A 16,530-nucleotide genomic window follows, 5' to 3' on the forward strand; every position below is an offset into this window, starting at 1 on the left:
GGAGAGTTTGAGAGGGAGAGGAAAAGGCAGAGAGAATTATTGATGTGAAGGAAACACATTGATTGGTTGCCTCCTACATCAGCTGTGACCATGCTCGGGCTGGGAAGGAGTCTTCAATCAAGGTACTTGCCTTTTACTGGAATTAATACCAGGGGCCTGTGTGCTGCAGGTTGATGCTCTAACCAGAGCCAAACCGTCTAGGACTCTTGGATATTCATATCTTTGACTATACCACCCTCATGTCCATTTTAATAACTATTTGGCTATTGCAAATAAAGCTGGTACAAACATTTCTATATAATTCTTTTGTATGTTTATTTAATTTTAAATATATATATTTTATTGATTTGTTACAGAGTGGAAGGGAGAGGGATAGTGAGTTTGAAACATCGATGGGAGAGATACATTGATCAACTGTCTCCTACACATCCCCCACCCCACTGGGGTCTCACAAGCCCTTGAATGGAATTGAACCGGTACCCCTCAGTCAATAGGCAGACGCTCTATTCACTGAGCCAAACCCATTAGGACTCTTTATAATCCTTTATGTAATATATGTTATTTACCTCTGTGAGCTGGACATTCCCCAAGGGCTCCATTACTGCAAGAGGACACAGCCCGGGCTGAGGGATCCTCCTGAGTGCATGAATTTTGTTCAGTAAACCTCTAGTTTATACATGTAAACTAGGAAGACACGATTCCATTCATAGTAAGGGAAGATGCTTGTGTCCGGTTAGATACAGAATGTGGAGCATATACAAGGCGGCTGATAAATGATTCTCTCTCAGCATTAATTTTTTCTCTCTCCCTCTCTTTCCATCTCTTTTGATCTCCAGCTTCTCGCTGCAGAAACATTCCCAAACCTGACACTTCTCACTTCCCAAAGCCCAAAGCAACGTTGTTGATTTGCTGTTGGCAAGCATTCTGACAGTGGTGGGGTGATACCTAACTGTTGCTTTAATTTGCATCTCTCTGATGATCCGTCAGTTTGAGCATCTTTTCACATGTCTCTTGGCCACCTTATCCACACTGCAGCCCAGGTGATGCTGACACTTTGGATGGCTTCAGAAGCACATGCTTTTAGTATGAGTGTCTGTGACATAAACTTTGTACAATGGATTCAGTTGAGGCAGGTTAGAACTAGTTAGAGACTTGAGCAGCCTGTGCAAGCTATAGTTGGCCTAAAGGCACCTCATGCCAAAAGTCCTGAATGAAGAAACAATGCCTGTCATTTAGGAAGAGCAGGTCCTGAAGAAAGATATGCAAAACCTGCAGCTAAAGGAAGCCAGGCAGGGTCACAGGAAACAAACTTGCTCCAGACATCACATCCCCTGAAGGGGCTAGGTGACCTTGAGAGTACTTGTCTTCTTGGGCTATTTGCCCCTTAAAGCTGTACTTGTGCCTACTAAGCAACACCTGACCCTGGCCTTGGAGGGGAGAAACTACATTACCCACAAGGCCACGCATGGAATGCCACCAGGCTGAGCCAGTGGGGGCTCAAATAAGGTATTTCCGTTTGGCCCCTTCTCTGGTGGGGGACTGGTCCAGAACTGGGGTTCAGCGCAGTAGGGAGCTTTTATCTCCTTCCCACTAGAGAACACCAGCCAGGCACTCAGAGGCCCTATCCTCTCTGCACATGTGTGTCTGTACCTCAGGCTTTTACAGCTTCTCTGATTTTCCTTGTGGTTTCCTCTTTCCTTCTAGTTATAGAATTTCTTTTCTTTTTTTAAAATGTAATTTATTAAAAAAAATATATATATATATATATAATTTATTGATTTTTATACAAAGAGGAAGGGAGAGAGAGTTAGAAACATTGATGAGAGAGAGTCTTCATTCAGCTGCCTCTTGCACACCCCCCCACTGGGAATATGCCTGCAACCAAGGTAAATTCCCTTGACAGGAATCAAACCCGGGACCTTTCATTCCCCAGGCCGAGGCTCTATCCAAACTGCCAAACCGGTTTCGGCAGTTTTTACTTTTTTATTGCTCCATTGTATTCCCTAGTATAAATGCACCACAGCTTTCTATCCATTCATCTATTGAAGGGGACCTGGGCAGTTTCCAGATCTTTGCTATTGTAAATTGTGCTGCTATGTATTGTACATAGGGTTGCATACATTCAATCTGAATGTTTCAGGTTTCTGTGGGTATATTCCAAGATGTAGAATCAAGGGGTCAAATATCAGTTCCATATTAAATTTCTTTTATGAAAGTTCATACTGATTTGCACAATGGCTGCGCCACTTTTCATTCCCAGCAGCTGTGTACTCTGGTATCCTATTTTTCCATATCCCCAAGCACTGTTTTGTTTTGTTTTGTTTTGTTTTTAATTAATTTTTTTTATTACCCAGCACTTGTTTTTTGTTGAGTTGTTGATGGCAGCCATTCTGACAGTGGGGGGTTATTTGTAATTGGTGCTCTAACTGGCATCTTTCTGGTTCACTTTGAGCATTTAAAAAAAAATTTTTTATACGCCAAAACCGGTTTGGCTCAATGGATAGAGCGTCGGCCTGTGGACTGAAAGGTCCCGGTTTCGATTCCGGTCAAGGGCATGTACCTTGGTTGCGGGCATATCCCCAGTAGGGGGTATGCAAGAGGCAGCTGTTTGATGACTCTCTCTCATTGATGTTTCTAACTCTATCTCTCTCCCTTCTTCTCTGTACAAAATCAATAAAATTAAAAAAATATCTTATAGTTCGTGTTTTTAAATATATATATATTTTATTGATTTTTTACAGTGATGAAGAGAGAAAAACATCAATGAGAGAGAACAATTGATCAGCTGCTTCTTGCACACCCCCCTACTAGGGATATGCCCACAACCAAAGTACATACCCTTGACTGGAATCAAACCTGGGACCTTTCAGTCCCCAGGCCCATGCTCTATCCACTGAGCCAAACCATTTTCGGCTGCTTTGAGCATTTTTCACATGTCTCTCGGCCATCTTATCCACACTGCAGCCCACGCAGAGCTGACAAGTTGGATGGCATCAGAAGCAGGTGCTCTTAAGGACGAGAGTCTGTTTGACATGAACTTTGTATAATGGATGCAGTGGAGGCAGGTTAAATCAAGATAGAGACTTGAGCAACCTGTGCAACCTACAGTTGGCCTGAGGCAGAGACTTGCCAAAATTTCTGATTGAAGAAACAATGCCTGCCCTTCAAAAAGAGCAGGTACTGAAAAAGATATGCATGTCCACCCACGCATGTGCAGGAGAAACAAACTTGTCCCAGACATAACATCCCCTGAAGGCGCTATAGGACCCTGAGTATACTTGGTGTGTTCTTGGGCTATAAGCCCCTTAGTCCAGCCCTTGAGTCAACTGAGAAACACTTGACCCTGGCGTTGGAGCGGGGAAACTACATTACCCACAAGGCCACGCATGCAATGCCACCAGGCTCAGCCAATTGGGGCTCAGATGACGCATTTCCGTTTGGCCGCTTCTATGGGGCGGGACTAAGTCGTCTTGGCGGTTTTTCTCTTCTGAGGCGTTATCTCTGGAGTGGAGACCAGTGTTTCCGCCGCACAGCCCATGGACGGAGCCTCCCGTGGTGCTCAGCGCTCACACGTGGGATTGGAGCTCGGAGTCACCGCCCGTCCTGCCGCGGCTTCGTCTCCCGCCGCTTCGGCCCCGCGCGACCCACAGAGCGCGATGGCGGCGCCCGCGCTGAGGGGCTTCGCTGAGGTGAGTTCCTGTCCCCCAGGCCCCCCGCCTCCTCACCCCGCACCCCGCAGCCCGGTGCGGGCCTGTCCCTCCTGCAGCTCCGTCCGCGGGGAGGACCGTGAGGAAGGCGGAGGGGAGGGAGGAGCGCGGTGGCTTCTGAGGACACAGCCAGTGCGGGGCGGAGAGGACAGGGGTGCCCGGCCTCTGAGGTTCCCCTGAGGGTGTGGCTGTGAGGATCGGCGGGCAGATCAGAGGCTGCAGGGAGGACCTCACGGCTTCATGGGGGCTTTCCCGGCTGTGGGGTCCCTCAGGGGCCTGGGGTGGTCCTGGGTCCCGTGGTATTCAGGCTTCTCCACGTGCCATGTGCCAAGTTCATCGGTGAGATCAGAGAGATCCAGTGGCTTTGGAGTAGGTAGGGGCAGAGCTGAGGGAGTGAACCTGGGACTGAAGATGGAAAGCGTTTGTTAACATAAAACACACACAAACATTGAAACTCCTAAAGAATTTTTTTTTTTTTTTTGAGCCAAACTGTCGACATCTACCTCAATGAATTGAGATAAGGCTCCCCAGAATGACGTGTTGCATTTGTTTTTATACATTGCAATCAAAGTAGGGACATAGGTGGATTACATGAATTGCATTGGTGATGAATTAAGGAGGTGGGATAAAGTAAAGTGGTTGGAAACCCCTGGGATTGGATAAAAAAGTAAAATGTTGGACAGGTACTTAGGTGGGTGCAGGAACAATTCATATAGTAACGAAGGCATTTGTGGTATTTGTTCTTTAGCAAACCACATTGGGTTCTGCCCCAGGGGCTCCAGAAAAAGGGAAGTTACAAGTTACCCAGATTTTTCGAGGTTATGTTATCACAGATGCAAAAACACAGATAGGCTCAGTTTTGGAAAAGCTTCACCTTGTCTGTGAAGATACCAGCCTAGGATGTAACTGCCCACCATCACTGCGTTCAGTAAAAGTTTAATTTCAGACCATCCTGTGGTTCCTTTAGGTCTCTGAGTTTGCAAGATTGCCATGCAGGCCTCCCCTGAGCTTGTCAGGTCAGCATATGGCCCCCTTGGTTGAAGAGTTTGATGAATTAAGGATGTGGGACAAAGCAAAGTGGTGGGAAACCCCTGGGGTTGAATAAAAAGCAAAATGGTGGACAGGTTCTTAGGTGTGTGCAGGAACAATTGAAATGGTAATGAAGGCATTTGTGGTATTTATCCTATAGTACTCCACCTTGGGTTGTGCCCCAGGGGTTCCAGGAAAAGGGAAGTTACATGTTACCCAGACTTTTCAAGAGTATGTTATCTTAGATGGAAAAACACAGATAGGCTCAGTTAAGGAAAAGCTTCACCTTGTAATTGAAGATACCTGCCTAGGATGTAACTGCCCACCTTCTCTGCCTTTTGTTAAAATTTAATTTCAGACCATCCTGTGGTTCCTTTAGGTCTCTGAGTTTCCAAGACTGCCGTGCAGGCCTCCCCTGAGCTTGTCAGGTCAGCATGTGGGCCCTTTTGTCCACAAGGTTAAAGATTACCCAGAGGTGTGCACATCTGGAGGAAGTGTGAGGTCATTGTTTCCTGGACCTGGTTTAGGGACTTAAATGTGAAGCAAAAATCCATATTTGGCTTTGTCTTGGAGGCATGGTTTGGGAGACTGCAGTGAGATTGCTTGGCTGGAAGGCTGGGGCCCTGCAGGCCTTGCCCAGAGCTTAAATGGCATTGCTCTCTACCCTACCCTCCCTCAATCCTTCAATCCCAACCCAACTGCTCTGCTGAGTGCAATCCCAGTGAGTAATGGGACTGTGATGAGAGAGCAGCCTGCACTGGCATTAGAGCCTGGTGTCCACACTAACTGGGTACTCTGGAGGAGGTTTAGGATGGGGAATGATCGTCAGGAGAATTACTGTTTCTCAGAGAGATAGCACTGGTGTCAATTGTCTCTATTCTGACAGGTTGGCGTGACCTTTGAGGACATTGCCCTGTACTTCTCCAGGAAAGAATGGCGCCTCCTTGATGAGGATCAGAGACAGCTATACCTGAATGTGATGCTGGAGAACTTTGAACTTGTATCCTCGAAGGGTAAGATCCTCACTCTCACCAGTGACCTGGACTTGGCTTTGTGATTTCCCAGGCCCCATCCCCCAGGGTGTGCTGTGTCCTCCCATGTAGACTGTGGAACTACTCGATTTTCCAGTTTCCTGGATAATTGGTGTCTTGGGGAGGGTTGGTCTTATCCATTGCTACTTTCTATTGCTGAAGCCCCAATTCTCCCTGCTGTACCACGTTCACAGGGAAGGACTTGAGGTTGATAGTGTTGTATGAAGTATGAGGGATTCTACTTTTTTTCTGTGAGGAAAGCATTTTCTATATTCCATTTGGTTATTTGTACCTATTTTTGTGAAGAAGTGTTTCTACATCCTTATCCTGGTTAATAACTATTTTTTGTGAAACTTTTTTTAAAAAAAAATATATTTTATTGATTTTACACAGAGAGGAATTGAGAGGGACAGAGAGTTAGAGACATCTATGAGAGAGAAACATCGATCAGCTGCCTCTTGCTTCCCCCCACTGGGGATGTGCCTACAACCAAGGTACATGCCCTTGTCCGAAATTGAACACCTTTCAGTCCTCAGACCGATGCTCTATCCACTGAGCCAAACCAGTCCCGGCTGTGAAACATTTTTTTACGACCTTGTGTATTTTATATATTAAATGCTTATAACATTCAGCAACACATATTGTTGCATGTACTTAATTGTGCCTCTCAGATATTGCTCCCCCACACCTGCTTTTCTACAAAGACCATGTATTTGCAACCTTGGGTTCTGTAGGTTTAGAAACAGCATGTTTGAATCATTGACTCTTTGATACACTGGATGATGCCCCAGTCAACTAAGCCATACTTGCCAAGGCATTCTGTGGTTTGTAAACACAAAATTTTCCAATATTTTTTGAAGAAGAGGCTACTTGGATCATTGATAGCACAATCACAGTGGTTTGTGGAGGGATCTCTGAACCCTTTTTTTTTTCCTTTAGGTATGTTAAATTTCTTTGCTTAACCAGTTTTTTTTGTTTGTTTGTTTGTTTTATTTTGCATGCCTTCTAAACAATTCTCTTTTATTTGTGTTCTGTAATACTGTTCGTTTTCAAGGTACTCTTATTCTCATTTCCTGTGGGATGCTTTGGTCATGATGGCTATGTACTTACACTGGGATGAGGGGAAATGCTCATATCTCTGATCCTGCTATGTTGCTGATGTCACTCACATAGGTTTTTTTTTTTAATATAGTTTATTGATTTTTTACAGAGAGGAAGGGAGAGGGACAGAGAACTAGAAACATCGAACAGCTGCCTCCTGCACACCCCCTAATGGGTATATTTCCGCAACCAAGACATATACTCTTCACCAGAATTGAACCTGGGACCCCTCAGTCCACAGGTCGATGCTCTATCCACTGAGCCAAACCGGTTTCAGCAGGTCTTTTGTCTGTGATCTCATTTGTCCTTTGTTGGTCTGCCATAATTTTGACCATGCAACTGTTCTGTTTCTCTTTGAAGATTTTCATCATTTATCCCATGCAATGGCTCAATTGGGTTTCAGGGGAAGAATCATTTGTGCATCACAGAAGAAGTATGACTTTATGAATGGCACAGTGGTCTCACAGGCAGTCTTGCCTTTGTGAAGGGTCACTGGCTGGCCTTTGTTATATTCATAGCTAGAAATCCAGTGTTTTCTTACAGTTGCTCAATTGTGGCTCTTTGTGCTTATTGATACTTTACCAACTTCTCAGCTTTAATAGCGATTATATCTACTGAGATTCCTTATAACCTCAACTTTGGGCTTTGTACCTCTGCCTCTTAAACAGATCTCTCTTTACTGCAAACCAACCATGGTCCATGCTTGCAGCACCTTGGTGTGCACACATTAAATTGATGTTGAACATCATGTGCTCTAATACAATTAATTTTTATGGCTTTGAGCATCTATAAGATTTTCTACACAGACTCACATGGTCAGCATGTAAGATCCTAAACGAATCCGTTTGTGCAGGAACAATGAGTAGAGCCTTCTTCTCTTCTTTGTGTCCCATCCTGAACTTCTGTCTCTCTCTTGGTGAGCATTTCATCATCTACTGACTTTTGGGGCCACATTATATGTAACAGCAATTTCCTCAGAGTACACATCACATGTCTTAACAATTTGTCTTTGGAATCAGGCCTAGCCATGACAGAAACATTTGTGGTGAAGATACTTTGTTTTCATAAGGTCAATATGTACTTCACCTTCCTTTCCTCTTGTTCAGGTTGCTGCTGTGGAGCAGAGAATGTGGAGGCACCAAGAAAACAGAAGGATTCAGTAAGAGTGTCACAGGGAAGGAATCCCAAGGTAGCCTTGTCTTCCCAGAAGAGCCACCCTTGTGAGAGTTGTGGGCTCACCTTGGGAAACATTTTCCACGTGATGAAGCTTCAGAGAACACAGAACGGACAGATACTGTTGAGGTGTGGGGCATGTGCAGAACAGTTTTCCTTTTGTGTAAAAGGTGACCAACAGCATGTGAGAGAGAAGATTTTCATTACAGATGTGGACACCATCTCACATGCAAACAGTCGCAATTTCAATGTGTCCCAGAATCGTTTCACACGTGGGGAGGTTGGTAAGGGTGTCCTTTTCAAATCAGGACATAGCCACCTAAAGGATACTCTCACCAGGGACAGTGCAAATTCTATCCCAGCACAAGAGATGACTTTTCAAAGGAGAAAAAATGATTACACCAGAGGAGAATGTGGGAAAGACAATATTTGCACTGACATGTTTATTCAGGAAAGAGGCGTCCATGTTGAAAACCAATGTTTTGAGTGCTCTGAATGTGGGAAATATTTTACAACTAGTTCTCGCCTTCATTATCATCAAAGAATTCATACAGGAGAAAAGCCTTATCAATGCAGTGAATGTGGAAAATCTTTTAACACTAAGGGCCACCTTGGTAGACATCAGAGAGTTCACAGTGGAGAAAAGCCTTTTCAATGTAGTGATTGTGAGAAAACTTTTACCAGTAGCAGTAACCTTCTTAGTCATCAGAGAGTTCACACAGGAGAAAAGCCTTACAAGTGCAGTGAATGTGAGAAATCTTTTACCAGTAACAGTAACCTTCTTTGTCATCAGATGGTTCACACTGGGAAGAAGCCTTATCAATGCAGTGAATGTGGCAAAACTTTTACACAAAGCAGTGGTCTCCAATATCATCAGAGAGTTCACAGTGGAGAAAAGCCTTATCAATGTAGTGAGTGTGAGAAAGCTTTTACCAATAGCAGTCACCTTCGTATTCATCAAAGAATTCACACAGGAGAAAAGCCTTATCTATGCAGTGAATGTGGGAAATCTTTTACCAGTAGCTCTGGGCTTCATTGTCATCAGATGGTTCACACTGGAGAGAAGCCTTATGAATGCAGTGAATGTGGCAAAACTTTTACACAAAGCACTGGTCTCCAATATCATCAGAGAGTTCACAGTGGAGAAAAGCCTTATCAATGTAGTGAGTGTGATAAAGCTTTTACCAATAGCAGTCACCTTCGTAGGCATCAGAGAGTTCATACAGGAGAAAAGCCTTATAAATGCGATGATTGTGGGAAATATTTTACAAGTAGCAGTGGTCTTCGATATCATCAGAGAGTTCACATTGGAGAAAGTCGTTAAGAGTGCAAGTAATTGCCAAAACCGGTTTGACTCAGTTTATAGAGCGTCAGCCTGCGGAGTGAAAGGTCTCGGGTTCGATTCCAGTCGAGGGCATGTGCCTTGGTTCCTGGCGCACCTCCAGTGGTGGGTGTGCAAGACGCAGCTGATTGATGATTTCCCCTCATTGATATTTCTAACTATCCCTGTCTCTTCCTCTCTGTAAAAAATCAATAAAATATATTTTTTTAAAAAGAAAAAAAATTTTTTTATGTGGCCTGTAACATTATTTGAGGTTAAGGGAAGACTGGTGCTGAAATTAAATCAGGAGTTTTTGCAAAAGTTACATTCTTTCCCATAATTTTCCTAAGAATCACTATGCACTGCAGTCCTCCTTTGGAAATGGATGCTTTGAGACGCAGAGATCATTGGAAAGTGGGGAGCTGTGAGAACCTCAAGTATGTCTGGGAGGGGTGTGAATTTTTTTCTTGTTTTCAGGGGGTGCTAAGACTTTTGAAGGGAAACTCCTGCCCATGTTTCGCATAGGGCTATGTGCCCTAATGCCCTCAATTCCAGGGGTGATCTCCAGCTTCTCACTGCAGAAACATTCCCAAACCAGACACCTCTCACTTCCCAAAGCCCAAAGCAACGTTGTTGATTTGCTGATGGCAAGCATTCTCACAGTGGTGGGGTGATACCTAACTGTTGCTTTAATTTGCATCTCTGATGATCTGTCAGTTTGAGCATCTTTTCACATGTCTCTTGGCCACCTTATCCACACTGCAGCCCAAGTGATGCTGACACTTTGGATGGCTTCTGAAGCACATGCTTTTAGTATGAGTGTCTGTGACATTAACTTTGTACAATGGATTCAGTTGAGGCAGGTTAGAACTAGTTAGAGCCTTGAGCAGCCTGTGCAAGCTATAGTTGGCCTAAAGGCACCTCATGCCAAAAGTCCTGAATGAAGAAACATTGCCTGTCATTTAGGAAGAGCAGGTCCTGAAGAAAGATATGCAAAACCTGCAGCTAAAGGAAGCCAGGCAGGGTCACAGGAAACAAACTTGCTCCAGACATCACATCCCCTGAAGGGGCCAGGTGTCCTTGAGAGTACTTGTCTTCTTGGGCTATTTGCCCCTTAAAGCTGTACTTGTGCCTACTAAGCAACACGACCCTGGCCTTGGAGGGGAGAAACTACATTACCCACAAGGCCACGCATGGAATGCCACCAGGCTGAGCCAGTGGGGGCTCAAATAAGGTATTTCCGTTTGGCCCCTTCTCTGGGGCGGGACCAAGGCCTTTTGGCGGTATTTTGTCTTCTGAGGTGTTATCTCAGGACTCGAGAGCGTGGTGTTCCCACCTCACTGCCCGTTGTGGGAGCCTCCCGTGGTGCTCACCGCGCACACGTGGGGTTAGAGCTCGGAGTCACCGCCCGGACCCCCGCCAGGGCCGGGACAGGCCCCGCCATTCCTGCCGCTCCCGCCGCTCCCGCCCCGCGCGGCCCACAGAGCGCGATGGCGGCGCCCGCGCTGAGGAGCTTCGCAGAGGTGAGTTCCTGTCCCCCAGGTCCCCCGCCTCCTCACCCCGCACCCCACAGCCCGGTGCGGGCCTGTCCCTCCTGCAGCTCCGTCCGCGGGGAGGACCGTGAGGAAGGCGGAGGGGAGGGAGGAGCGCGGTGGCTTCTGAGGACACAGCCAGTGCGGGGCGGAGAGGACAGGGGTGACCGGCCTCTGAGGTTCCCCTGAGGGTGTGGCTGTGAGGATCGGCGGGCAGATCAGAGGCTGCAGGGAGGACTCACAGCCTCATGGGGGCTTTCCCGGCTGTGGGGTCCCTCAGGGGCCTGGGGTGGTCCTGGACCCGCTGGAAGACGGGCTTCTCCACATGCCATGTGCCAAGTCCCTGGGGGAGTCCAGCGAGACCCAGTGGCATTGGAGCAGGAAGGGGGCAGAGCTGAGGGAATGAACCTGGGACTGAAGATGGGAAGAAGTAGCTAACTTAAAGGACCATTGAAATCTCTAAAAGAGTTTTTTTTCTGTATATTTTTGAGCCAAACTGTGGACATAGGCAGGAAGCAAAACCTCAATGAATGGAGATAAGGCTCCTCAGAATGGCGGGTTACATTTGTATTTATTCATTGCAATCAAAGTTGGCACATAGGTGGGTTACATGAAATTCATTAGTGATAGATTAAGGAGGCGGGATAAACCAAAGTGGTGGGAAACCCTTGGGATTGGATAAAAAGTAAAGTAATGGACCCATACTTAGGTGGGTACAGGAACAATTAATATGATAATGAAAGCATTTGTGGTATTTGTCCTGTAGCCCACCACATCCGGTTGTCCCCCTGGGGCTCCAGAAAATGGGAAGTTTCAAGTTACCCAGACATTTCAAGGGTATGTTATCTTAGATGCAAAAACACAGATAGGCTCAGTTAAGGAAAAGCTTGACTTTGGCAGTGAAGATACCATCCTAGGATGTAACTGCCCACCATCACTGTATTTGGTTAAAGTTTAATTTCAGACCATCCTGTGGTTCCTTTAGATCTCTGAGTTTGCAAGACTGCCATGCAGGCCTCCCCTGAGCTTGTCAGGTCAGCATGTGGGCCCTTTTGTCCACAAGGATAAAGATTACCAGGCGGTGTGCCCATCTGGAGGAAGTGTGAGCTGATGGTCCCCGGGACCTAGTGTGGGGACTTAAATGTGAAGCAGAAACTCAGACTTGGCTTTGTCTTTGAGGCAATGTCTGGGACACTGCAGTGGAATTGCTGGGCAGGAAGGCTGGGGCCCTGCAGGCATTGCCCAGAGCTTAAATGACATTGCCCTCTACTCTCTCCCAATGCTTCCCACCTAACCCAGCTGCTCTGCTGAGTGCAATCCCAGTGAGTAATGGGACTGTGATGAGAGAGCAGCCCGCACTGGCATTAGGGCCTGGTGTCTACACTAACCGGGTGCCCCGGGGGAGGTTGAGGGTGGGGAATGATTTTCAGGAGAATTATTGATTCTCAGAGAGACAGGTCCGGTGTCAATTGTGTCTTTTCTGACAGGTTGGCGTGACCTTTGAGGACATTGCCCTGTACTTCTCCAGGAAGGAATGGCGCCTCCTTGATGAGGGTCAGAAACAGCTGTACCTGAATGTGATGCTGGAGAACTTTGAACTTGTATCCTCGCTGGGTAAGACCCTCACTCTCACCAGTGACCTGGACTTGGTTTTGCGAGTTCCCAGTCCCCTTCTCCCAGGGTGTGCTGAGTCCTCCCATGTAGACTGTGGAACTGCTTGATTTTCCAGTTTCCTGGGGAGGGTGGGTCTGTTCCCACTGCTCTCTTCTATTGCTGAAGCCCCAATTCTCCCTGCTGGACTACATTCACAGGGAAGGACTTGAGGATAAGTAGTGTTTTAGGAAGCATGAGGGATTCCACTTTTTTCTGTGAGGAAAGCATTTTCTATATTCCATTTGGTTATTTGTACCTATTTTTGTGAAAAAGTGTTTCTACATCCTTATCCTGGTTAATAACTATTTTTTGGTTAAACATTCTTTTGATGACCCTGTGTATTTTATATATTAAAGGCTTATGACATACAGGAACACATATTATTGCATGTGCTTAAATGCGCTTTGCAAATATTGCTCCCCCACACCTGCTTTTCTACAAAGTCCATGTTTTTGCAACCTTGGGTTCTGCAGGTCTAGTGCCACCACGTTTCTATTTAGCTCAGATGCTTATTACTAGTGCTCAGAATAATGTGTTTGTAATGAAGTTATATTGAGTTTGCTTTTAAGATAGACTCATTGTATTGTTATTAGCCTGCACTATGGTATTATTAACATACCTTTATTGTTTCCTGAGAATTCCACATAATTGTGTGAAATTCTTTCCATATTGCAATATTTGCTTCATTATGCTGATCAAAACTGAATCCACATTCTCTCCAAGCAATTCCTTCAGATAATTTGCAAGTATTTTCTTCTGTTCTTTAGATTTCCTTTCCTTTCATTTTGTTTATTGCTGTTGTGCTGAGAAGTAGCTTTTTTTCTTTATTTGTTGCAATCTGGACAGTTCGTTTTTTCTTTTTTGTCTGGAGGTTGGTGTCACATTCAGAACATCCTGTACAAAACAAACCTCCAAAACTTTTTCTCTAGAGTGTCCTGAGGAGTTTTCAGTTTTAGGGCTGACATTCAATTCTGTCATGCAGTGGTGACCAGTATTGTGTTTACATGTAAGTATTGATTTCGACAGCACCATTCATTGAAGAAACTATCTTTCCCTTCTTCTGTGGCTTGCAGCTCTGTCAGAGATTACTTGAAAGGATGTGCCTGATTTTATTTCTGTGTTTTCTGTTCTCTTTTCTTGATGTATGTGCCTTTGTTTTGCCATCAACACACTATTTATTTGCTTTCTCTTTGTACTAAAATGAAGTCAGGAATTGTGATGCTACCAGTTTTGTTTTTGCTATTCTCATATATTTCAAGATTCTCTTTTCATTTCTTTGTAAAATACCACAGAATTATCCTCAGGATTGCATTTAACCTGTAGATTGTGTTGTGTACTATGGATATTTTCAACATATTTTTTTAATTCTTTATTGTTTAAAGTATTATATATGTATTGCATATGACTTCTCTTTCCCCTATGACCACAAATGAGTGAGATCATGTGATATATCTTGTTCTTCAACTCGGTTATTTCACTAATCATAAAGCTCTCCAGGTCCATCCATGCTGTTGCAAATAGTAAGACTTTCTTCTTTTTTACAGCAGTGTAATATGCCATTATGTAGATCTTCCACAGTTTGTTCTTCTTTAAAATATATATTGATGATTTGCAAGTATTTTCTTCTGTGGTTTTAGAAAGGAAGGGAGAGGTAGAGATGGATAGAAACATCAGTGATGAGACAGAATCATTCATTGGCTGCCTTCTGCATGCCCGCCCCTTATTGGGGATCAAGCCTGCAGCCCAGGCATGTGCACTTGGCCAGAATCAAACCTGGGACCCTTCCTGTAGTTTCGGAGTATGTTAAGTGTAAATTTCAATCTAGTAAAGTTATTCCCAGATATTTTAATATTTTTATTGCAGTGGTAGATAGGATTGTTTGTTTGTTATTCTTTCTGTGAGTTCCTTATTGGTGTGTAAAAAAGTCATATTTGTATCCTGCTGCAGGGCTGAATGTATGTATGTATGTGTTTATTTATTTTAAATATTTTTTAATTGTTTTTTTTACAGAGAGGAAGAGAGTGGGATAGAGAGCTAGAAACATCAATGAGAGAGAATCATCGATTAGGTGCTTCTTGCATACCCCCACCGGGGACGCACCCACAACCAAGGCACATGCCCCCGACCAGAACGTAACCTGGGACCCTTCAGTCCTCAGGTCAATGCTCCATCCACTGAGCCCAACCAGTTCCGGCCTGAATGTATTTATTATATTTAGTGGTTTTTTGATGGAGTCTCTATGATTTTCTATGTACAATATCATGTCAACTGTTAACAATGACAGTTTTATTTCTTCTTTTGCAATTTGGATACCTTTCATTTCTTCCTCTTGACTGCTCGATATGGCTAGCACTTTCAGTTTTATATCAAACAGGAGAGGTGAAAGTTGTCTTCCCTGTGTGGCTCCTGATAGTAGGGAAAATGGTTTTAGTTTTTGCCCATGGAGTCTGATGTTGGCTGTAGGTTCATCATGTAAGGCTTTTATTATGGTTTTTTTTTTTTTTTAATAAATCTTTATTGTTCATAATATTACAAATGTGTTCCTCTTCCTCCCCCCCCCAATTGCTCCCCTCCACCAGGTTCCTACCCCACCCTCTGTCCTTTCCCCATCCCCCATTGTCCTCATCCATAGGTGCACAGTTTTTCTTCAGACTCTTTCCGCACCCCTACTCCCCTTTTCCCCGAGAATTATCAGTCCACTCTCCTTCCATACTTCTGCTTCTATTATATTCACCAGTTAATATTGTTCATCAGAATTTTTAATTCCCTTGGTTTTTAGATTCACTTGTTGATAGTTACATATTTGTTGTTCATAATTTTTATTTTTATTATATCTTATTCCTCTTCCTAAATAACCCCCTTCAGCAATTCATATAATTCTGGTTTGGCGGTGATGAACTCTTTTAGCTTTTTTTTATTATTAGTGAAGCTCTTTATCTGTCCTTCGATTCTGAGAGATAGCTTTGCTGGGTAGAGTATTTTTGGCAGTAGGTTCTTGCTATTTATCACCTTGAATATTTCTTGCCATTCCCGTCTGGCCTGCATGGTTTCTGTTGAGAAATCAGCTGACAATCGTATGGGTGCTCCTTTATAGGTAACTACTGTGTTTCCCCGAAAATAAGACCTAGCTCATGGAAAGATAAGACATGCCCGGAAAATAAGACCTAGCACAACTTTGGGAGAAAAAATTAATATAAGACATTGTCTTATTATGGGGAAACAGGGTACCTGCTTTTCTCTTGCTGCTTTTAATATTCTCTCTTTGTCTTTTGCTCTTGGAATTTTAATTATGATGTGTCTTGGTGTGGTCCTCCTTGGATTCCTTTTGTTTGGGGTTTTGCGGGCTTCCTGGACTTGTAAGTCTATTTCTTTCCCCAGGTGCCTCTTGAGTGTTTTGCTTATGGGTGTGGAGAGTTGTAAGCTGTTATGATGTAACACTGACCACTTGGTACACTGGTTCTTGGTCGCCAGGGAGTTGTAAACTGAGCCACTGCCTGAGCCACCCAGCAGGATCTACAGAGAGATTTGCAGATTCTCCTCTTTGTATTGGGTTTGGATTTGCCCTATGAGGCCTAGCTGTGAATCAAAGAAGGCTGCTCCTATTACCAAGTCTTGGGGCTTTAATTGACAGGTTTGGGGCTCTCTGACCCAACTGCAACTGGTTTGACAGTTTTTAGCCCGAGCAAGGACAGGACATTCATATACCAAAGCTGCTGTACACAGCATGGGTGGAGTTGTAAATTAGGTGGGGTGAGGTGTCAAGGAATCACTAGGGCGGAGCAAACAAATGGTTGTCAGCCTGACCTGTGATTTGGAATGTCCCAGCACAGGTATAATGACCTCTGGGAGAAAGCTGCCCTCTGAGTTCCTGCCCCAATGCCAGTCAGTCCAGTTTCTCCTCATATGTGTCTTGATCCACCCCTCTCACCAAGGCTGGCCTGGCCCTGGAGGTCAGAGGAATCTGGAGGTTGTAAGTTCCGTTT

The 16,530-nt window shown here is 44.6% G+C and overlaps 1 protein-coding gene and 1 long non-coding RNA gene across 9 annotated transcripts in view; both read left to right on the forward strand.

Annotated features, from left to right (window-relative positions):
• LOC311633334 (zinc finger protein 154-like) overlaps positions 1-16,530 on the forward strand; it is a 118,778-nt gene that overhangs the window by 27,082 nt on the left and 75,166 nt on the right. For 2 of the 8 annotated variants that reach the window (XM_084905874.1, XM_084905873.1), the window contains exon 1: positions 10,167-10,885. The exons of 2 other annotated variants lie outside the window; for them this stretch is intronic. In XM_084905874.1, coding sequence (XP_084762000.1) covers positions 10,556-10,885 — 330 coding nt within the window. In that variant the 5' untranslated portion in view covers positions 10,167-10,555. Of the gene's footprint in view, positions 1-10,166; positions 10,886-16,530 lie in introns of those variants that run through there. 4 more of the 8 variants (XM_084905867.1, XM_084905865.1, XM_084905872.1 and 1 more) reach the window with 3 other exon arrangements.
• On the forward strand, positions 3,479-9,591 carry LOC311633531. Its single transcript, XR_014796978.1, has 3 exons — positions 3,479-3,689; positions 5,623-5,749; positions 7,975-9,591. It is a non-coding gene; the product is annotated as an uncharacterized lncRNA (long non-coding RNA).

This window comes from Pipistrellus hanaki (genome assembly GCF_964339955.1).
Source record: "Pipistrellus hanaki genome assembly, chromosome: 15".
Classification (NCBI taxonomy): domain Eukaryota; kingdom Metazoa; phylum Chordata; class Mammalia; order Chiroptera; family Vespertilionidae; genus Pipistrellus; species Pipistrellus hanaki.